The following is a 24,744-nucleotide window of genomic DNA, read 5'->3' as shown; positions in this document are numbered from 1 at the left end:
TATCTTCGTCATTCAATGATATTTATTCCCACAGTAATTATTTATGAATCCATTCAGTTGTGGTTAAGATAACAGTTCATGCTTGGTGGTGGGCTATACAAAGGGATGGGAGAAGTGACTCGCAAAGTTTAGAACTGGCAGGAGGATGGTTAAATGGTGCTGCCTAGCATCCATCAAGAGTTTAAGAACATAGTGCGTGCCAATACTGCCTCGGCATTACAGCTATGTTTCATACAAAGCCGTAGGCAGAAGTTTACAGAAATGATTGCTAGGTCGTTAGGTGGAAATAAGTTTCTGCTTTGATATCGGCAATACCTTTCAGATAAGGAAAAAGCTAAATAAAGTTGGTGGGAAAATGTGTTCGTATGAAAGCGATGACATTTCAGCTTCTAGGCCAACCTAAAAATGCCTTGAAGGCAGGCATTTAGAAAGTCATGGCCTCATATGGAACAGAGCAACATTTACCAGTGATTAACATTTACTGATGTAAGTAGTTAACCTATTATTCAAAGCTTTTCATTTCACAAAATATTGACGCAAACAGACGTCTTTTACAAACCCTTGTTTATAAAGTTTATACTTTATTGTTTGAATTCCCTGAGTTTGATGAATAGCATGTTTGAGTTTAAAACCACACATAAAGCAGACCATGACTTATCATATTACAGCCCAGCTCCCCCCTCCTTCCCCTCTACCCATGACTTTGGTCATGTAATTGTTAGCATTCCAGGCCACCCAGCTCTTTTCTGATTGTGTGGTACAGTACAGGGATGTTGCAGGGGAGGTCAGACTAGACGCCACACATGGTTTTGGGCTTTTGTGTGTGCCTAGTGAGTACTGACCACTTGACAATGCAAAGCTCAACAAATTTGAAGAGCAACTAGGCTTTATGCTTTGTTTTATTGTAGTGTATTTGTCTGAGTCTGAAGGTCTTTTACTGAACTATGTACCTTTACATTTTGGGGGTCTGTTTGATCTGCCTCAGTATTCCAGTCTACTGAAAAACTCCCTCTGAGTCATGGGCTTTGCTTAGACACGCCATTAGCTTATCATGTCAGACTGTACAGCAGACACAAGTAATATTTAAGGTCATTATGACTTTCAAGTTTTTAGCCAATCACCCAGGGTTTGTGTGCAGACATGGAATGCATCAGGTAGGCTAGTATGTGAAGGCAGTATGCTGCTCTGAGTGAGTAAAATAATGAGTGGCCTAATTGTTCTCGTGTAGTTTCCTCGTTTTTTAGACCACTCACCGTGTTGGCCTTACAAATGGATGAGCTGAACATTAGTCATGTTGTCAAATCCCACAGCTCCCGAGGAACATTATCTGTTTTGAGTGTTTCATGGATTGCCACTTTTTCATGTAGCACAGTTGTGTTCCCAAGTGACGAAGCACTTCTACCACTGTACTGTGGGGGTGGAGGAGCTCTCAGGAATGGATATCGGCAACCACTCGAAGGAGAAATCTGTCATCCTCAAAGAAGCCATTCAGCATAATGACTCAATATTACTCTGATACATCATATAGTCCTAATACACAATGGAACATTTTGTTAATAGAGGGCTTTTGTCGACCCACTAACATTGAACGTGATCTGTGTGATTTGATTTAACAAACTTACAATTCTAAATAGTTTAAAAAATGTATTTATTACATTTTCATTTGCACAGAGCTGCCCTGGTGCCAGTTTGCCAATGTGTCCTCCTGCTAGTCTGCTAGAGGGCAATTCCACTGTAATGAAGTTGCGCTGAGACTCAGATTTGTCACTTAAAATGTACAGTGCCTTCCGAAAGTATTCACACTCCTTCACTTTTCCCACATTTTGTTGTGTTACAGCCTAAATAATGAATTGATTGAATTGAGATTTTTTTGCCACTGGCCTACGCGCTATTCCCCATAATGTCAAAATATAATTATTTTACAAATTAATTAAAAATTAAAAATGACATGTCTTGTGTCAATAAGTATTCAACTCCTATGATATGGCAAGCCTAAATATGTTCAGGACTAAAGACGTGCTTAACAAGTCACATACGTTGCATGGCCTCAGTCTGTTTGCAATAATAGTGTTTAATGATTTTTGCATGACTACCTCATCTCTGTACCCCACACATACAAATACCTGTAAGGTCCCTCAGTCGAGCAGTGAATTTCAAACAGATACAATCACAAAGACAGGGGAGGTTTTCCAAGTCCTCACAAAGAAGGGCACCCATTGGTAGATGGGTGGGAAAAAAGCAGATATTGATATCCCTTTGAGCATGGTGAAGTTATTAATTACACTTTGGATGGTGTATCAATACACCCAGTCACTACAGAGATACAGGAGTTCTTCCTAGGATTGCACATTTTGGGGAATATTCAGAGGTGGAAACTTTCTGTGGGAATTAACAAGTGTATACAGTGCCTTGCGAAAGTATTCGGCCCCCTTGAACTTTGCGACCTTTTGCCACATTTCAGGCTTCAAACATAAAGATATAAAACTGTATTTTTTTGTGAAGAATCAACAACAAGTGGGACACAATCATGAAGTGGAACAACATTTATTGGATATTTCAAACTTTTTTAACAAATCAAAAACTGAAAAATTGGGCGTGAAATTATTCAGCCCCCTTAAGTTAATACTTTGTAGCGCCACCTTTTGCTGCGATTACAGCTGTAAGTCGCTTGGGGTATGTCTCTATCAGTTTTGCACATCGAGAGACTGAAAATTTTTCCCATTCCTCCTTGCAAAACAGCTCGAGCTCAGTGAGGTTGGATGGAGAGCATTTGTGAACAGCAGTTTTCAGTTCTTTGAGGCCTCATTTTCACTGTCACTTTACAACCTTGTTGAGGATGGCTTGTTGTCAGGCTCAAAAAAAAAAAAAAATTGCCCTGATGGCCACCAATTTTTTTCAACCCTTGTATTGGTCAGCCTGTTGCGTGCTTTGGTGTGTGTGTTTCCAAACATGGACCAGTTGCACTCTGAGGCGGTTGATGTTGGTGGGATTTGGAGGATGACAGAGGCAACAGTGGAAAGAGCCTCAGATCCACAAAGTCCCTTCCACCAGGTGGCTAATGAGATATGTTGGCACGACTGCCATGTTGCATCTCCATCCCAAAGCCCTTGCTTGGATGTGTACTTTGCCAGACTGCCAAGAACCTTGCCCTCATCCAGGCCAAGGTGGCGAGACAAGGTAGTGATGACACCATAGGCCTTGTTGATCTCTGCACCAGACAGGATGCTCTTGCCAGCGTACTTGGGGCCCAACATGTATGCTGCGGCGTGTATGGGCTTCAGGCAGAAGTCTTCATGCTTTTGGATGTATTTCAGAACTGCAGTTTCCTCTGCTTGGAGCAACAGTGAAGTGGGCAGGGCAGTATGGATTTCTTCTCTTACATCTGCAGCCAGAGTTTGAACATCAGACAGGATGGCATTGTCGCCCTCAATCCATGCAATGGCACTGCTATAGGTTTCAGGAGTTTCATGCTGCTTTACCACTCTCTCCCAAAATACATCATCCAGGAGGATCCTCTTGATGGGGCTGTCCATATAGGCAGACAGGGATATGACCATTTCTTGGAGAGACTCCTTCCCCTCCAGGAGACTGTCAAACATGATGATGACATCAAATCAAATTTATTGATATAGCTTTTCTTACATCAGCTGATATCTTAAAGTGCTGTACAGAAACCCAGCCTAAAACCCCAAACAGCAAGCAATGCAGGTGTAGAAGCACGGTGGCTAGGAAAAACTCCATAGAAAGGCCAAAACCTAGGAAGAAACCTAGAGAGGAACCAGGCTATGTGGAGTGGCCAGTCCTCTTCTGGCTGTGCCGGGTGGAGATTATAACAGAACATGGCCAAGATGTTCAAATGTTCATAAATGACCAGCATGGTCAAATAATAATAATCACAGGCAGAACAGTTGAAACTGGAGCAGCAGCACGGCCAGGTGGACTGGGGACAGCAAGGAGTCATCATGCCAGGTAGTCCTGAGGCATGGTCCAAGGGCTCAGGTCGTCCGAGAGAAAGAGAGAATTAGATAAAGCATACTTAAATTCACACAGGACACTGGATAGGACAGGAGAAGTACTCCAGATATAACAAACTGCCCCTAGCCCCCCGACACAAACTACTGCAGCATAAATACTGGAGGCTGAGACGGGAGGGTCAGGAGACACTGTGGCCCCATCCGATGACACCCCCGGACAGGGCAGGGCAAAACAGGAAGGATATAACCCCACCCACTTTGCCAAAGCACGGCCCCCACACCACTAGAGGGATATCTTCAACCACCAACTTACCATCCTGGGACAAGGCCGAGTATAGCGGGAGGGGCAGAGAATCCCAGTGGAAAGAGGGGAACCGGCCAGGCAGAGACAACAAGGGCGGTTCGTTGCTCCAGAGCCTTTCCGTTCACCTTCACACTCCTGGGCCAGACTACACTCAATCATATGACCCACTGAAGAGATGAGTCTTCAGTAAAGATTTAAAGGTTGAGACCGAGTTTGCGTCTCTCGCATGGGTAGGTAGACCGTTCCATAAAAATGGAGCTCTATAGGAGAAAGCCCTGCCTTCAGCTGTTTGCTTAGAAATTCTAGGGACAATTAGGAGGCCTGCGTCTTGTGACCGTAGCGTACGTGTAGGTATGTATGGCAGGACCAAATCAGAGAGATAGTTAGGAGCAAGCCCATGTAATGCTTTGTAGGTTAGCAGCAAAACCTTGAAATCAGCCCTTGCCTTGGCAGGAAGCCAGTGTAGGGAGGCTAGCACTGGAGTAATATGATCAATTCTTTTGGTTCTAGTCAGGATTCTAGCAGCCGTATTTAGCACTAACTGAAGTTTATTTAGTGCTTTATCCGGGTGGCCGGAAAGTAGAGCATTGCAGTAGTCTAACCTAGAAGTGACAAAAGCATGGATAATTTTTTCTGCATAATTTTTGGACAGAAAGTTTCAGATTTTTGCAATGTTACGTAGATGGAAAAAAGCTGTCCTTGAAACAGTCTTGATATGTTCTTCAAAAGAGAGATCAGGGTCCAGAGTAACGCCGAGGTCCACAGTTTTATTTGAGACGACTGTACAACCATTAAGATTAATTGTCAGATTCAACAGAATATATCTTTGTGTCTTGGGATCTAGAACAAGCATCTCTGTTTTGTCTGAGTTTAAAATTAGAAAGTTTGCAGGCATCCACTTCCTTATGTCTGAAACACATGCTTCTAGCAAGGGCAATTTTGGGGCTTCACCATGTTTCATTGAAATGTACAGCTGTGTGTCATCTGCGTAGCAGTGAAAGTTAACATTATGTTTTCGAATGACATCCCCAAGAGCTAAAATATATAGTGAAAACAATAGTGGTCCTAAAACAGAACACCGAAATTTACAGTTGATTTGTCAGAGGACAAACCATTCACAGAGACAAACTGATATCTTTCCGACAGATAAGATCTAAACCAGGCCAGAACTTGTCCGTGTAGACCAATTTGGGTTTCCAATCTCTCCAAAAGAATGTGTTGATCGATGGGATCAAAAGCAGCACTAAGGTCTAGGAGCACGAGGACAGATGCAGAGCCTCGGTCTGATGCCAGTAAATGGTCATTTACCACCTTCACAAGTGCAGTCTCAGTGCTACGATGGGGTCTAAAACCAGACTGAAGCATTTCGTATACATTGTTTGTCTTCAGGAAGGCAGTGAGTTGCTGCGCAACAGCCTTTTCTAAAATTTTTGAGAGGAATGGAAGATTCGATATAGGCTGATAGTTTTTTATATTTTCTGAGTCAAGGTTTTGCTTTTTCAAGAGAGGCTTTATTACTGCCACTTTTAGTGAGTTTGGTACACATCCGGTGGATAGAGAGCCGTTTATTATGTTCAACATAGGAGGGCCAAGCACAGGAAGCGGCTCTTTCAGTAGTTTAGTTGGAATAGCGTCCAGTATGCAGCTTGAAGGTTTAGAGGCCATTATTATTTTCATCATTGTGTCAAGAGATATAGTACTAAAACACTTGAGTGTCTCTCTTGATCTTAGGTCCTGGCAGAGTTGTGCAGACTCAGGACAACTGAGCTTTGAAGGAATACGCAGATTTAAAGAGGAGTCCGTAATTTGCTTTCTAATAATCATGATCTTTTCCTCAAAGAAGTTCATTAATTTATTACTGCTGAAGTGAAAGCCACTCTCTCTTGGGGAATGCTGCTTTTTAGTTAGCTTTGCGACAGTATCAAAAAGGAATTTCGGATTGTTCTTATTTTCCTCAATTAAGTTGGAAAAATAGGATGATCGAGCAGCAGTAAGGGCTCTTCGATACTGCACGGTACTGTCTTTCCAAGCTAGTCGGAAGACTTCCAGTTTGGTGTGGCGCCATTTCCGTTCCAATTTTCTGGAAGCTTGCTTCAGAGCTCGGGTATTTTCTGTTTACCAGGGAGCTAGTTTCTTATGAGAAACATTTTTAGTTTTTAGGGGTGCAACTGCATTTAGAGTATTGCGCAAGGTTAAATTGAGTTCCTCAGTTAGGTGGTTAACTGATTTTTGTCCTCTGGCATCCTTGGGTAGACAGAGGGAGTCTGCAAGGACATCAAGGAATCTTTGTGTTGTCTGTGAATTTATAGCACAACTTTTGATGTTCCTTGGTTGGGGTCTGAGCAGATTAGTTGTTGCAATTGCAAAAATAATAAAATGGTGGTCCGATTGTCCAGGATTATGAGGAAAAACATTAAGATCCACAACATTTATTCCATGGGACAAAACTAGGTCCAGAGTATGACTGTGACAGCGAGTAGGTCCAGAGACATGTTGGACAAAACCCACTGAGTCGATGATGGCTCCGGAAGCCTTTTTGAGTGGGTCTGTGGACTTTTCCATGTGAATATTAACGTAACCAAAGATTAGAATATTATCTGCTATGACTACAAGGTCCGATTGGAATTCAGGGAACTCAATGAGGAACGCTGTATATGGCCCAGGAGGCCTGTAAACAGTAGCTATAAAAAGTGATTGAGTAGGCTGCATAGATTTCATGACTACATTTACATTTACATTTAAGACTAGAAGCTCAAAAGACGAAAACGTCTTTTTTTTTTTTATAAATTGAAATTTGCTATCGTAAATGTTAGCAACACCTCCGCCTTTGTGGGATGCACGGGGGATATGGTCACTAGTGTAGCCAGGAGGTGAGGCCTCATTTAACACAGTAAATTCATCAGGCTTAAGCCATGTTTCAGTCAGGCCAATCACATCAAGATTATGATCAGCGATTAGTTCATTGACTATAATTGCCTTTGAAGTAAGGGATCTAACATTAAGTAGCCATATTTTAAGATGTGAGGTATCATGATCTCTCAATAATGACAGGAATGGAGGAGGTCTTTATCCTAATGAGTTTGCTAAGGCGAACACCGCCATGTTTATTTTTGCCCAACCTCGGTCGAGGCACAGACACAGTCTCACGGTCACTACCCCAACAGGTGTTGCTGGGCAGCTTCAATGTGGTGCTCTTCTCACTTTGCTTGGTGAGGTAGATTGCTGCTATAACTTGATGACCCTTCACATACCTAACCATTTCTTTGGCTTGCTTGTAGAGCGCATCCATTTTTTTCAGTGCCATGATGCCCTTGAGAAACAGATTCAATGCATCAGCAGCACAGCCAATGGGGGTGATGTGAGGGTAGGACTCTTCCACTTTAGACCAAGCAGCCTTCATGTTCGCAGCATTGTCTGTCACCAGTGAAAACACCTTCTGTGGTCCAAGGCCATTGATGACTGCCTTCAGCTCATCTGCAATGATGTGTCTGTTGTCCCTTGTGTCTGCTCTTGTAGAATACTGATTGAGGGGTGGAGATGATGAAGTTAATTATTCCTTGCCCACAAACATTCGACCACCCATCAGAGATGATTGCAATACAGTCTGCTTTCTCTATGATTTTCTTGACCTTGACTTGAACTCTGTTAAACTCTGCATGCAGCAAATTAGTAGATAAAGCATGTTTGGGTGGAGGGGTGTATGCTGGGTGAAGAACATTCAGAAATCTCTACCAATACACTGCCTGTGAGCATCAGAGGTGAACCAGTTGCATACACAGCTCAAGAAAGACATTCATCAGCATTTCTCTATGTTCCTCCATTGAGTAAAATAACTTCTGATTCCAGGAGGACCATGAGCTGTTGTCATCGATAGGTGTCTGATTCATCATTTTCACCTCAAATAGAAGTAGAGAGACTTTTGTCAGAGGTTGCTTGTTGTGAGCGCTGAGGGAACTTTATGCACTTGGCCAAGTGATATTACATCTTTGTTTTGACACCCAATTTGACATGCTCTTATGAACTTCACATGTTGGTGCTCATAGGTAATTTTACATGGAAATGACCTACAACATCAGTTAATTAATATAGATGTTAACCTGTCTTCTCTCCCTGTGCTTTCTCCTGACAGAGGTCAGGAGCAACACATCCGCTATGAGCACATCTACTTACCTGAGCCCAACAACCAATCAGAGGTGGAGTATGTTGAGATAAAGCGTCCCCGCCTGGACCTTGGGGCGGAGTCTCTCATGAGGCACTCATCCCACCGCCCACAACTTCCTCTGGGAGGCGCTGAGGACATGTCAAAGGTCAGTATTGATTACTTGATAGAAGGATCTCAAAGGCCAAAGTCGATTAAATCTCTTGAGGGACTTTCATTTTGAATTTTTTGTTTGAGTTCTGAAAGCTGGGTGATGCTGGCATGTCAAAGGTCACTGTTGGATTATGGACTAAAATGACTCCTGCTTTGATGTGTGTTTGGTTCAAAGTAGGGCTGATCCCAATTAGTTGACTGGTCAATTGTTTGGTTGTTAGGTGGTTGATCAAACAAGATTGTTTTAGTCGAGCAGTAACACATATATATATATACAGTACCAGTCAAAGGTTTGGACACACCTACTCATTCAAGGGTTTTTCTTTATTTTTAATATTTTCTCACATTGTAGAATAATAGTGAAGACATCAAAACGATGAAATAAAACGTATGGAATAATGTAGTAAACAATAAATTGCTAAAACAATCAAAATATATTTATATTTGAGATCCTTCAAAGTAGCCACCCTTTGCCTTAATGACAGCTTTGCACACTCTTGGCATTCTCTCAACCAGCTTCACCTGGAATGCTTTTCCAACAGTCTTGAAGAAGTTCCCACATATGCTGCGCACTTGTTGGCTGCTTTTCCTTCACTCTGCTGTCCAACTCGTTCCAAACCATCTCATTTGGGTTGAGGTCAGATGTTTGTGGAGGCCAGGTCATCTGATGTAGCACTCCATCACTCTCCTTGGCCAAAAAGCCCTTACACAGCCTGGAGGTGTGTTGGGTAATTGCCCTGTTGAAAAACAAATGATAGTCCCACTAAGCGCAAACCAGATGGGATGGCATATTGCTACGGAATGTTGTGGTAGCCATGCTGGTTCATTGTGCCTTGAATTCTAAATAAATCACCAACATTGTCACCAGCAAAGCACAATCACACCACCTCCATGCTTCACGGTGGGAACCACACATGCTGAGATCATCCGTTCACCTGCTCTGCGTCTCACAAAGACACGGCAGTTGGAACCAAAATCCAAATTTGAGATTTATCAGACCAATGGACAGATTTCCACCATTCTAATTTCCATTGCTTGTGTTTCTAGGATCAAGCAAGTCTCTTCTTATTGGTGTCCTTTAGTAGTGTTTTTTCCAGCAATTCGACCATGAAGGCCTGATACAGGCAGCCTCTTCTGAACAGTTGATGTGTATGTTACTTGAACTCTAAAGCATTTATTTGGGCTGCTATTTCTGAAGCATAATATGGACTTGGTCTTTTACCAAGAGGCATGCCCACTGCAGGCCTCTGGATACATTTTTTTAAAAGCCGCGTTTGACACGATTACCTAGACATACTGACCAGCTCCAATAGACAGATGCATGCTATATGGTAGACCAATCCAAACTCATCTCTCGGCTTGTCCAGCCCACTTATTATCTCAGCCAATCATGGCTAGTGGGAAGTTTGCTCACGTTTATTTGTGGCTAAAACAACTGGACTCGTAATTTACCATTTTATTTGTATTTACAGATGGCATACAAGTTTGATATTAAGGCACATACTATTTCACATGCTCGAGAATGCATTTCTCTCAAAAAGACGCAATTTGATTAAAAAAATGTTTTTTACGTTAAAAAATAACTTCTGTGAAGTCGTGACTTGCGACATATGCCTAGTTTCCTGAATCGGATCACAATTGCTTGACGAGCTCTGCACTGCAAGAAGTATGAATGCCCTGACTTCTGCTGAGGCCATATCACCGTAAATGCTGCATGACCAATGCAGACATCGGATTGACCGTGCGCCCAGATGCATAATACACTTCCCTCGCCAGAATGCGCTCTCTCCCGCTAATTTGTGCACATTCATTGTTTCATAACTTCAATATGTGAATTGTTTGCGTTTGATTGTATGTCAATTCTCCATTAGATTTATCATCAGTAGTACATTTACTGTAATTCCTATAGTTTATAATATACAATGTTTGTTACTTTGTTTATGGTGATTTATTTTAATGCATTCAATATTATTGTTCAAGTCTTCCCGTTCTCATTGTCCGAGTGGACACTTTGTTTGCAGAGTGCACAACTTATGCTACACTTGTGAGAAACAGGTTCTTGTTTATTTCATTCCATTTACAGAGTTTTGTCAATTTAGTCATTTATTTGTTTGGAGCGCTCCGCTCCTATCAATGTTGAGTAAGGACACGCACACATAGATGTAGGCCTATATGCTACCTGGCCTGTGCGCAGAGGTAGTCATATAAATGTGCCCATTTTGGGATCTGTGAGTATTTCTGATTGGCTTAATGCTCCACCACTAATGACTGTGGAGCTTCTCAAAGTAATGTTTTCTTCACCTCAAACAGCAAGCATACAAAATCTGTTTTCACCTTCATTGAGAATTACAATGGTTCTTTTGTGTATTTGAAAAATCTTTCCAGCTGTCTCCCTTTCGATAACCACTCAGCATAAAAGGGAAAAATGTCATGCTCTGATCCAATGCAAATGTCATAAAATAGACCTACCTGATTACTTCATATTAGTGTTTGACTTTGACTGAAATAGGTTCCGGACCTCATTTTGGGTGCTGGTACGGTTTATATTTAGGTACAGGAGCTCCACAATACTTTTGATCTTATAGTCTATAAGAGGAACAGGAGCTCAAGTAGTAGAACATTTGAGCTGCTGGTACTCAAGTTAATAGTTGATATAATGTTTCAAGTTCGTTGTAGAAATCACGTGTAGCCAATGTGATTTATAGGATATTTATTTTTATCAGGATATTTTCTACCTGTAGGCTGCAATGTTTTTAATTGTTGGCTTTATGTAAGCTATTTTTACATAGTTGCCAATATACAGTGGCAAGAAAAAGTATGTGAACCCTTTTGAAATGCCTGGATTTCTCCATAAATTGGTCATAACATTTGATCTGATCTTCATCTAGGTCACAACAATAGACAAACACAGTCTGCCTAAACTAATAGCACATCAACTATTATACAGTTGAAGTAAGAAGAAAATGCGCCTTCTGGAGTGGCCCAGTCAGTCCTGACCTCAACCCGATTGAGATGCTGTAGCATGACCTCGAGCGGTTTTCACACCAGACATCCCAAGAATATAGTGTAACTGAAACAGTTTTGTAAAGAGGAATGGTCCAAAATTCCTCCTGACCTCTGTGCAGGTCTGATTCGCAACTACAGAAAACGTTTGGTCGAGGTTATTGCTGCCAAAGGAAGGTCAACCAGTTATTAAATCCAAGGGTTCACATACTTTCCCCACCCTGCACTGTGAATGTTTACACTGTGTTCAATAAAGACATTAAAATATACAGTTGAAGCCGGACATTTACATACACCTTAGCCAAATACATTTAAACTCAGTTTTTCACAATTCCTGACATTTAATCATTTAAAAGTTCCCTGTCTTTGGTCAGTTAGGATCACCACTTTATTTTAAGAATGTGAAATGTCATTGATTTATTTCAGCTTTCATTTCTTTCATCACATTCCCAAGGGGTCAGAAGTTTACATGCTACCAAATACTAATTGGGTGTATTGCCTTTAAATTGTTTAACTTGTGTTAAACGTTTCGGGTAGCCTTCCACAAGCTTCCCACAAAATGTTGGGTGAATTTTGGCCCATTCCTCCTGACAGAGCTGGTGTAACTGAGTCAGGTTTGTAGGCCTCCTTGTTTGCACACGCTTTTTCAGTTCTGCCCACAAATTCTTCAGCTTGCAAGCCTCCCCCTTTTTCCTCCAAACATAACAATGGTCATTGTGGCCAAACAGTTCTATTTTTGTTTCATTGGACCAGAGGACATTTCTCCAAAAAATACAATCTTTGTCCGCATGTACAGTTGCAAACCATAGTCTGGCTTTTTTATGGCGGTTTTGGAGCAGTGGCTTCTTCCTTGCTGAGGGGCCTTTCAGGTTATGTCGATATAGGGCTTGTTTTACTGTGGATATAGATACATTTGTACGTATTTCCTCCAGCATCTTCACAAGATCCTTTGCTGTTGTTCTGGGATTGATTTGCACTTTTCGCACCAGAGTACGTTAATCTCTAGGAGACAGAACGTGTCCTTCTTGAGCGGTATGACGGCTGCTTGGTCCCATGGTGTTTATACTTGTGTACTATTGTTTGTACAGATGAACGTGGTACCTTCATGTATTTGGAAATTGCTCCCAAGGATGAACCAGACTTGTGGAGGTCTACAATTCTTTTTCTGAGGTCTTGGCTGATTTCTTTTGATTTTCCCATGATGTGAAGCAAAAAGGCACTAAGTTTGAAGGTAGGCCTTGAAATACATTCACAGGTACACCTCCAATTGACTCAAATGATGTCAATTAGCCTATCAGAAGCTTCTAAAGCCATGACATTATTTTCTGTAATTTTCCAAGCTGATTAAAGGCACAGTCAACTTGGTGTATGTAAACTTCTGACCCACTGCAATTGTGATACGGTGAATTATAAGTGAAATGATCTGTCTGTAAACAATTGTTGGAAAATTTACTTGTCATATACCAAGTAGATGTCCTAACCGACTTACCAAAACTAGTTTTAATAATTCCAACCTAAGTGTATGTAAACTTCCGACTTCAATTTGAAGTATTCCGACCGTTTGCTATGAGACTTGATATTGAGCTCATGTGCATCCAGTTTCCATTGATCATCCTTGAGATGTTTCTACATCTTGATTGGAGTCCACCTGTGTTAAATTCAATTGATTGGACATGGTTTGGACAGACACACACCTGTCTATATAAGGTCCCACAGTTGACAGTGCATGTCAGATCAAAAATCAAGCCATGAGGTCGAATTGTCCGTAGAGCTCCGAGACAGGATTGTGTCGAGGCACAGATCTGGGGAAGAGTACCAACAAATTTCTGCATTATTGAAGGTCCCCAAGAAGACAGTGGCCTCCATCATTCTTAAATGGAAGAAGTTTGGAACCACCAAGACTCTTCCTAGAGCTGGCTGCCCTGCCAAACTGAGCAATCAGGAGAGAAGGACCGTGGCAGGAGATGACCAAGAACCTGATGGTCACTGGCATAGCTCAAGAGTTCCTCTGTGGCGATGGGAGAACCTTCCAGAAGGACAACCATCTCTTCAGCACTCCACCATACAGGCCTTTATGGTCGAGTGGCCAGACGGAAGACACTCCTCTTGGATGTTTGCCAAAAGGCACCGAAAGGACACTCAGACCATGAGGAACAAGATTATCTGGTCTAATGAAACCAAGATTGAACTCTTTGGCCTGAATGCCAAGCATCACGTCTGGATGAAACCTGGCACCATTCCTACGTTGAAGCAGGGTGGTGGCAGCATCATATTGTGGGGGTGTTTTTCAGCGGCAGGGACTGGGAGACTAGTCAGGATCGAGGGAAAGATGAACAGAGCAAAGTACAGAGATCGTTAATGAAAACTTGCTACAGAGTGTTCAGGACCTCAGACTGGGGCGATGGTTCACCTTCCATCTTGACAACGACCCTAAGCACACAGCCAAGACAAGGCAGGAGTGGTTTCAGTAAGTCTCAATGTCCTTGAGAGCCCAGCCAGAGCCCGGATATGACCTGAAAATAGCTGTGCAGCAACACTCACCATCCAACCAGACAGAACTTGAGAGGATCTGCAGAGAAGAATGGGAGAAACTCCCCAAATACAGCTGTGCCAACCTTGTGGCATCATACCCAAAAAGACTTGAGGATGTAATTGCTGCCAAAGGTGCTTCAACAACGTGCTGAGTGACGGGTCTGAATATTTATGTAAATGTCATATTTCCATTTGAAAATGTTCATAAATTCGCAAAAAAATCTAAAAACCTGTTTTTGCTTTGTCATTATGGGTCATGGAGTGTATGTTGATGATGGGGGGGCAATTTAATTCATTTTTTAATAAGGCTGTACTGTAACAGAATGTGGAAAAGGTCAATGGGTCTGAATACTTTCCGAATGCGGTATATGTCATTTAGCAGACACTTTCATCCAATACGACTTAGTCATGCGTGCATACATGTTATGTATGAGTAGTCCCGGGAATCAAATCCACTACCCAGGTGTTATGAGCACCATGCTCTACCAACTAAGCTACAAAGGACCACTGGTGGTGGTATACACAGCAGCTAGTCATAGTGAATATGTCCTCTTCATCAAGGGATGAGTTCAGCCAGGAGTGAGGCAGATTGCATTTCACTTGTAGAGTTCCTACCCTACTCATCAACTGTGCTCTGCTTTTACTGCACTGGTGCTGTGGCGTGTAAAGTGGCAACCGCAGATGTGTGGAATGTTAGCTAGCTCTGAGAATGTGTCCCGTGATCGGGGCTGGTGCAGTCAGTGTGTGTTACTTTCTACAGGGTCTTTTTCTAGGTCAGAGTCTCAGGGGGAAGGTTGTTCTGCTCACTTCTCCGTTCTCCTCTCACCCGTCATCAACACAGACGATGACACACTACTAGTACCGTTTCCTTGCTCATCAGCAAGTTCTGGCACCTGGAAGGAATGATTGTTCCCACTCATACTCTACCATCTGGCGTCAGTGGAAGTTGTTCGTCATTTACATAGTGCTCAGGGAACAAGGTTCCTACACCCACACTTGCGGTCTCTGTTTAGCTAGCTACGTCCTGTTTATCTTCTACAGGTCAAATGTTAGCAGAAGACTTTTTGCCCATTTTCTTAATCTTTTCCAGATGATTCATAATTTAGTCCATTTTTTAATAAGGGGCAAAAGAGCGTGGCTGTCCCTCAGTGGTGAAAATCGCCTTTCTCTGCTGTGGCCTGCTTGTGGGGACAGCAGTGTGTTTCTTTTGCTTGAGATCCTGCTGAGTGGCAGCATCTTCCTCCAGGGCAGCCAGGGTATTATTAGACACCGCCATCACAATGTGATCCTTGGACTGGGAGAGGGATGAGGAGGGGGATTGACCTGAATGCTGTTGTCCTCAACAAGAGCCCCAGGACCAGTGGAAGCAAAATAGCTACATAACATCAGAGATCCACCACTGTATTTTGTGTGGTTCTTTTCTGCTTATGTATCCTTAATACGACGCCAAACCCAGCACTGGTATGCATGGCCAAAGAGCTCTATTCTATCAATATTACGTAGAAACTATTTTTGAATACTACTGTTGAATGAAATGTAGAATGTTTGTATGCATAGAAGTGTGATTTATGAAACAGTCCTACCTGTGTCGTACACACACGGGTAGGAGATAATCATTTAAATACCCGTTCTCAGCCTCAGTGCTTGTGCACGACCTTGGCTATTTACATTTTGAACGTCCCCTGATTAGCCATACATGGTTACCCCATATGTGGGTAATATACAACGCCTTACCATGAAAACCAAAAAAAGCTCAGAAAATATACTTTTCCGAGGCTGAAATAGAGGTGCTATTGTCAGATTGAATACAACCAGAAGGTTTTATTAGGTTCACTCAGTTGTGCTTTGACCAGTAAAAAATAAAAACACAGCTACAAAGAAAAGACTATTAGGACAATTGATGTTGCTTTAGCAATGGCAAATGTACTTCAAATGAGTAAACAACATTCACCAGTAAGCCATCCGTCCTCAACAGCTCCCTCCTGTAGGCGTGTAGGTCAACATTGCTTTTCAGCAGAATGAACGTGTTGTGCGTTCCACCTGGCCACTCTGCCACCACATTCAACAGCGTCTTTTGGGCATCACAGACTGTCACATTCAGAGTGGAAGCCTTTTTTGTTCACATAGTTGAACTCGTTTTGGGATGGGGCTTTGTGGGTGCCGTTTATTGCTCCGTTCGTATTTGGGAATCCATTGATGGCAAAGAATCCCCTCTTGACTTAAACATGTTGTGCGATGGTGTATGGAAATGGTATGTTACAGTTTGTTTGGCTGATGATTGCCTCTAAAACATTGTCTCATCGAGGGCTGTGAGATGCTGATTGACAAGCTCCTGCTAAAATGTGCTTGTTGCCAAACCTGAGGGATTATAGCATTTGGATTTATTGTAGCTGGGGATTTTAACAAAGCAAATTTGAGGAAAACACTACCCGAAGTTCTATCAACACATTGACTGTAGTACTCGCGCTACTAAAACACTTGATCACTGCTAGTCTCCCTTCCCGGAATGCCTGCAAGTTCCTCCCCTGTCCTCCCTTCGGCAAATCAGATCACGTCTCGATTTTGCTCCTCCGTTCCTATAGGCAGAAACTCAAACAGGACGCACCTGTGCTAATGTCTATTCCAAGCTGGTCTGACCAATCAGAATCCATTCTTCAAGATTCTTTTGATCACGCGGACTGGGATATGTTCCGGTTAGCCTCTGAGAATAACATTGACATATACACAGACACACACGGTGACTGAGTTCATCAGGAAGTGTGTGGACGAAGTTGTTCCCACTGTGACTATTAAAACCTACCTCAACCATAAACCTTGTATAGACGGCATCATTTGCGCAAAACTGAAAGCGTGAACCACCGCATTTAACCATGGCAAGGTGACTGGGAATATGGTCGAACGCAAACAGTGTAGTTGATTCCCTCCATAAGGCAATCAAACAGGCAAAACGTCACTACAGAGACAAAGTGGAGTCGCAATTCAATCGCTCAGACATGTGACGTGGCAAGGTCTACAGGCAATCACTGATTACAAAGAGAAAACCATCCTCGTCGTGGACGCTGACGTCTTGCTTCCGGACAAACTAAACACCTTCTTTGCCCGCTTTGAGGATAACACAGTGCCACCGATGCAGCCTGCTCCCAAGGACTGTGGGCTCTCATTCTCAGAAGCCGACGTGAGTAAGACATTTAAGCGTGTTAACCCTCGCAAGGTTGCCGGGCCAGACAGCATTCCTAGCCACGTCCTCAGAGCATGTGCAGACCAGCTAGCTGGAGTGTTTACGGACATGTTCAATCTCTTCCTATCCCAGTCTGCTGTCCCCACTTGCTTCAAGATGTCCACCATTGTTCCTGTACCCATGAAAGCAAAGGTAATTGAACTCAATGACTATTGCCCTTTAGCACTCACTTCTGTCATCATGAAGTGCTTTGAGAGGCTAGTCAAGGAGCATATCACATCTACCTTACCTGACACCCTAGACCCACTTCAATTTGCATACTGTCCCAATATATCCACAGAGAGTGCAATCGCCATCACACTGCACACTGCCCTATCCCATCTGGACAAGAGGAATACCTATGTAAGAATGCTGTTCTTTGACCTGGGTCTGAATCCTGCCCTGTGCAACTGGGTCCTGGACTTCCTGATGGGCCGCCCCAGGTGGTGAAGGTAGAAAACAACACCTCCACTTCGCTGATCCTCAACACAGGGGACACACAAGGGTGTGTGCTCAGCCCCCTTCTGTACTCCCTGTTCACCCATGACTGCGTGGCAACGCAGACCTCCAATTCAATCATTAAGTTTGCAGACGTTGGAGTAGTAGGCCTGATTACCAACAATGACGAAACAGCCTACAGGGAGGAGGTGAGGGCCCTGGCAGAGCGGTGCCAGGAAAATAGCCTCTCCCTCAACATCAACAAAACAAAAGGAGCTGATCGTGGACTTCAGAAGACAGCAGAGAGAGCATGCCCCTGTCCACATCGACGGGACCGCAGTGGAGAAGGCAAAACGTTTCCAGCTCCTCTACGTACACATTCCTGACAATCTGAATTGGTCCACCCACACACAGTGTGGTGAAGAAGGTGCAACAGTGCCTCTTCAACCTCAGGAGGCTGAAGAAATTTGGCTTGGCCCCTAAGACCCTCACAAACTTATACAGATGCACAATTGGGAGCATTCTGTCGGAATGAATTACTGCCTGATATGGCAACTGCACCGCCCGCAACCCCAGGGCTCTCCAGAGGGTGGTGCGGTCTGCCCAACGCATTACTGGGGCCACACTGCCTGCCCTCCAGGACACCTACGGCACCCAATGTCACAGGGTGCCACGCAAGCCACGGTCTGTTTACCCCGCTACCGTCCAGAAGTCAGTCAGTGCAGGTGCATCAGAGTTGGGACAGCGATACTGAAAATGGCTTCTATCTCAAGTCCATCAGACTGTTAAATAACCATCACTAGCCGGCTACCTCCAGGTTACTCAACCCTGCACCTTAGAGGCTGCTGCCCTCTATACATAGACATGGAATCACTGGTCACTTTAATAATGTGTACATACTGTATCCCTGATACTGCTTTACTCATTTCATATGTTTATACTATATTCTATTCTACTGTATTTTAATCAATGTCACTCCGACATGGCTCGTCCTGATATTTATGTATTTTTTATTCCATTCTTTTACTTTAGATTTGTGTATGTTATGATATGTTACCTACTACTGCTCTGTTTGAGCTAGGAACACAAGCATTTAGCTACACCTGAAATAACATCTGCTAAATATGTGTTTGACTAATAAGATTGGATTTGAAAAGGTATTGAAAACAGGGCCGCCAATAATTTTGACCCCTTCTTTTTATATATATTCTTATATTACTTGTTAAACAAAATACATTATCTGAGCAATTGTATTTTTTCACCGACCATATAGCTCAGTATTTGCATTTATTTTATCCAATCTTTTTTGTGCATCTTTATCAAGGGTGCCAATAATTCTGGACCTGACTGTAAGTTCTGTCAAATGCAATCACTGTATGGAAAGAATTAGTTAAACAGGAGAGACATAGAAGAGGAATGGGGAATGAAAATAGGCAAATGGCAAATACAGAGAGCAGCACAGATAAAGGGAAGTGGAGGAGGAAGAGACAGAGGGACATGTAAAGGGGGAGCAGACTAGACTATATAATACAAGCAGCCTGTCTAGCAGGGAAATAACTAGCTCTGAATAGGCCTGTCGTTGTGTAACGTTATCTCACGAGGACCAATGTACTGCATACTCAGCCACGAGCCCCTTCTAAAGCACTCTGAACACTAACACCATCTAGCTTTACAATAACACGCTCAACATCAGTATCAGGAATGTGTAAGAGGTAGTAATCTCAGTGAATTCATTTGCCTGTGAAATTAGTTTTGATTGAACAAGGACAAAGTGATACAAGTACCTATATCGCTTCAGGCCAGTTATACATTCAGCAAATGTATAGTACCATCACTTTTCTCACTGTAGTAGAAATGTAAAAACTGTAAAACTGCTCTGTACTATACTGTATTGTACTGAAACTAGTTCTTACATAGACTCGTGCTCTAAATTAAAATGTTTCATTGGTAGCACTGGTGCTTCCATCTTAAACATGATAAAAGCACAACAAAATGTTGGAGCACCAGAAAATAAGATTTGTGACTTTAACATTCCAGTTTGGAGTCCTGTACATACACTGAGTATACAAAACTTTAGGAACACCTTCCTAATATTGAGTTGCACCCCACTTTGCCCTCGGGAACAGCCTCAATTTGTCTGCGCATGGACTCTACAGTACAAGGTGTCTGAAACGTTCCACAGGGATGCTGGCCCACGTTGACTCCCTTGCTTCCCACAGTTGTCAGGTTGGCTGGATGTCCTTTGGGTGGGGGATCATTCTTGATACACACAGGAAAATGTTGTGAGTAAAAAAAATGACAGACCTCAACCAAACACAATGACAGCCTGGTTTTCTCTCCTCAGTGAGATATGGAGTGAAGGCCATCTTCTGTCTAAGCCTCTGCTTATTGATCGGCCCTGGGAGGACAGAATAGGAATGAGGTGTGTGTGCGGTTGGAGTTTGGAGGGGGAGGCTACTGTGGTCTGGAAGGTCATTCTTCACATCTCTTGAGATATGACTTAACCAAATGTCCATGCGTGGCACACACTGCCAACACTGGTCTAACATGTGGCCTGACTTGTCAGTCTGACAGTGATATTTATGCTGTTGTGGAAACTAGGGCTGTTGGGGTGATCGTAATACCACCACACTGGCAGTCATGAGTCATAACCGCAGTCAAATTCCACTTGACCATTGAGTGACGTAATCTCCTCTTATGCACACTGGACATGTGTTCAGTACCCAATCGCTAACTACTGCCTGGTTGCTAATGGCCTGGCACTCAGGGCTCTATTTTCTCTCTAACCATTCTGCATGCAAATGAAATCCAAAATCACAACAAACCCAAAACAGTATGGTGCGTTTAAAACTCACCTCACTGTGATTGAACAATTTGAATAAAGATGTTCAACAACAGGTTGAAACTGGGTCGAAAATTTGATCATTGTGGATGTTGTTTCAAAGCCAAACGAAATGGTCAACACTTTCAAAGTTGATTCATTCAAAACACCCATAAGCATATGAGCTTATGCATTCGCATAGGCCTATATACACCAAAATTATGTGGACACCTGCTCGTCGACCATCTCATTCCAAAATCATGGGCATTAGTATGGAGTTGGTCCCCCTGTTACTGCTATAACAGCCTCCACTCTTCTGGGAAGGTTTTCCACTAGATGTTGTAACATTGCTGCGGGGACTTGCTTCCATTCACCACAAGAGCATTAGTGAGGTCGGGCATTGATGTTGGGCGATTAGCACTGGCTCGCAGTCAGCGTTCCAATTCATCCCGAAGGTGTTCGATGGGGTTGTGGTCAGGACTCTGCGCAGGCAAGTCAAGTTCTTCCACACCAATCTCAACAAACCATTTCTGTTTGGACCTCGCTTTGTTCACAGGTGCATTGTCATAGTGGAACAGGAAAGGGGCTTCCCCAAACTGTTGCCAGAATGTTGGAATCACAGAATAGTCTAGAATGTCATTGTATGCTGTAGGATGAAAATGTCCCTTCACTCGAACTAAGGGTCCTAGCCCGAACTGTGAAAAACAGCCCCAGACCATTATTCCTCCGCCAAACCAAGATTCATCCGTCAGACTTCCAGATGGTGAAGCGTGTTACACCACTCCAACTGATGCTTGGCATGGTGGTCTTAGGCTTGTGTGCATGTTCGGCCATGGAAACCCATTTCATAAAGCTCCCGATGAACAGTTATTGTGCTGACGTTGCTTCCAGAGACTGTTTGGAACCCGGTAGTGAGTGTTGCTCGTACAGTCATTGGCATGACAATAACCGACTGACAAAATGTTCATGACCACCACAGCCCTAGTGGAAACTCAAATACCTTTCCTGGAAGACTAAGGTGATCTGGAAGCGAACAGATTTTTTGTTTGAGTGAGTGTGTGTGTGCGCGGCCCCCTTCATTTATTTCCCCCCACATTCTCCTGTCTGCTGGAATGTCATTCGGTGGATTGTTCTATATTGTCAGTTATGATACTGGCAGCTCTCTATCTATACTCATTATCTTTTGGAACAGGCTGTTTTCATGGTCAGAGATAGTCAGGGGTGCTTGTTTCTTTGGTTTCAACATTACCATTGACACAAAAAAAAATCTAACTTTAAAATGTCACCTAGGCTAAGATTAGTTGTGCACCTGCTGTAGTGTTCTGTTCTTGATCTCTCCGTGTGTCTGTGTGAGTGAATTGACTGAATCATGTGATATCAAGAACACCTGCTAACATGAAACCAACAGGATGTTTATCCCTGCTCCTTTCAATTATCTTATGGAGCGCACATGCAGTACCAGTCAAACTTTAGACACCTATTCATTCCATGGTTTTTCTTTATTTTTTACTATTTTCACCATTGTAGAATAATAGTGAAGACATCAAAACTATTAAATCACACATGGAATCAAGTAGTAACTGAAAAAGTGTTAAACAAATCAAAATATGTTATATTTGAGATTCTTCAAAGTAGCCACCCTTTGCCTTGATGACAATGTCGTACACTTTTGGCATTCTCTCAACCAGATCAAGAGGTAGTCACCTGGAATGCATTTCAATTAACAGGTGTGCCTTGTTAAAAGTTAATTTGTAGAATTTCTTCTTAATGCGTTTGAGCCAATCAGTTGTGTTGTGACAAGGTAGGGGTGGTATACAGAATATAGCCCTATTTGGTAAAAGACCAAGTTCATATGGCAAGAACAGTTAAAATAGGCAAAGAGAAATTGACAGTCCATCATTACTTGAAGGTCATTAGAGTTATAAGTTCATCAGAGGATAAGGTCATTAGAGTTACCAGCCTCAGAAATTGCAGACCAAATAAATGCTTCACAAGTAACAGACACATCTCAACATCAACTGTTCAGAGGAGACTGTGTGAATCAGGCCTTCATGGTCTAATTGCTGCAAAGAAACCACTACTAAAGGACACCAATATGAAGAGACTAACTTGGGCCAAGAAACACGTGCAATGGACATTAAACCGGTGGAAATCTGTCCTTTGGTCTGATTTTTGGTTCCAACCGCTGTGTCTTTGTGAGATGCAGAGTAGATGAACGGATGATCTCCACGTGTGTTTCCCGTCGTGAAGCATGGAGGAGGAGGTGTGATAGTGTGGGGGTGCTTTGCTAGTGACACTGCTTTATTTAGAATTGAAGGCACACTTAACCATTATGGCTACCACAGCATTCTGCAGCGATACGCCATCCCGTCTTGTTTGCACTTAGTGGGACTATCATTTGTTTTTCAACAGGACAATGACCCAACACACCTCCAGGCTGTGTAAGGGCTATTTGACCAAGAAGGAGAGTGATGGAGTGCTGCATCAGATGACCTGGCCTTTACAATCACCCGACCTCAACCCAAATGAGATGGTTTGGGATGAGTTGGACCACAGAGTGAAAAGAAGCCAACAAGTGCTCAGCGTATGTGAGAAGTTCTTCAAGACTGTTGGAAAAGCATTCCAGGCATTCCAGGCCGACAGAATGCCAAGAGTGTGCAATGGGTGGCTACTTTGAAGAATATAAAATATAAATTATATTTTAATTTGTTTAACACTTTTTTGGTTACTACATGATTCCATGTGTTATTTCCTAGTTTTGATGTCTTCACTATTATTCTATGATGTAGAAAATAGTAAAAAATAATGAAAAACCCTTGAATGGGTAGGTGTTTCCAAACATTTGACTGGTACAGTGTATGTTCACTGACACTTGCTGCACATACTGTACAACATGCACGCTCTATCAAAGCTTGTGCTCACTCAGCATGCATTACATATGTTTGTGTACACATACACACAATCACAGACAGTCCAAAGTTAGCCTAAAGTTGGTTGAATGATTGGGATTTTTCATGTGTGGTATTAGACTGGGTATATGATCTGCAGTGGGGACAGGCTTTAACATGGGGATCTCCTATACTGAACAAAATATAAGCACAACATACAACAATTTCAACGATTTTACTGAGTTCTTGTAATGAAATCAGTCAATTGAAATGCATTCATTAGGCTCTAATCTACTGATTTCGCGGTCTCAAACGATCCCGCAGGTAACAAAGCCGGATGTGGAGGTCCTGGGCTGGTGTGGTTACACGTGGTCTGCGGTTTTAAGGACGTTTGGACGTACTGCCAAATTCTCTAAAACAATGTTGGATGTGGCCTATGGCAGAGAAATGAACATTACATTATCTGGCAACAGCTCTGGTGGACATTCCTGCAGTCAGCATGCCAATTGCACACTCCCTCAAAACTTGAGACATCTGTGGCATTTTTCCCCCAGTATATTTTCACACTCCATCTGCTAGCAGTGTGTTGAAATGTGTTGCTCTTCACAAGTACAGAAGACAGTCAGGATGTAGGTCCTAGAGAACTACTTGAAAGCCCAGGAGAACTAATCTTCTTTTTGATAGATAGCCCTCTCACCAGATGAACCCCCCCCCCCCGACTAAACACCGCAGTGTTTTACACAAACTCAGAAGTCATTGACTTAACTCTGGTAGAAGAGGTTGCAGAGCTTAAGTGGTTGCTTGTCAGGCAATTGTACTTAAGGTCTTAATACTAAGGGACATGTAATCTAATCTCTACCTACCTATCCTTTCTAGACATTATATCAATGATTTTCCTTCCAAAATCACACACTATTTTCCTAACTCACGCAGACTCTTCTTTCATCTTGGCCAGTCTCTGCTTTTACATCATCATTTCTCAGAGAGATATATGCCCTTTAAGATATATCCTATAACAAGTGGTTGTTGCAGCATTCCAAGTATATGATTAGAAATGGAGATGTTTAGCAGACAAACCACTGGTAGGCTTGTGTGTGTGTCTATGATGTGATGGACGTGTATGACTAGCAGTCTGGGTGCTCGTCATCTCATCCCAGCCAGTCCATTCCATCCCCCTCCTCCTGACATTTCAGCTGCAGCAGGTCAGAGAGCAGCATGACCCAGCCTCATCCTGCCTGCCTGCCTCCCCTAGATT

General features: G+C 42.8%; 1 protein-coding gene across 1 annotated transcript in view; it reads left to right on the top strand.

Moving 5' to 3' along the window:
• The window catches only part of LOC135540392 (nuclear receptor corepressor 2-like), a 183,427-nt gene that overhangs the window by 68,216 nt on the left and 90,467 nt on the right, over positions 1 to 24,744 (top strand). Inside the window, 1 exon segment of the mRNA XM_064967013.1 lies at positions 8,408 to 8,585. Coding sequence (XP_064823085.1) covers positions 8,408 to 8,585 — 178 coding nt within the window.

The sequence above is a fragment of the Oncorhynchus masou genome, chromosome 1 (assembly GCF_036934945.1).
Source record: "Oncorhynchus masou masou isolate Uvic2021 chromosome 1, UVic_Omas_1.1, whole genome shotgun sequence".
NCBI lineage: Eukaryota > Metazoa > Chordata > Actinopteri > Salmoniformes > Salmonidae > Oncorhynchus > Oncorhynchus masou.
Note: the sequence above shows the minus strand (reverse complement) of the source record. Positions and strands in the feature narration are given on the sequence as shown.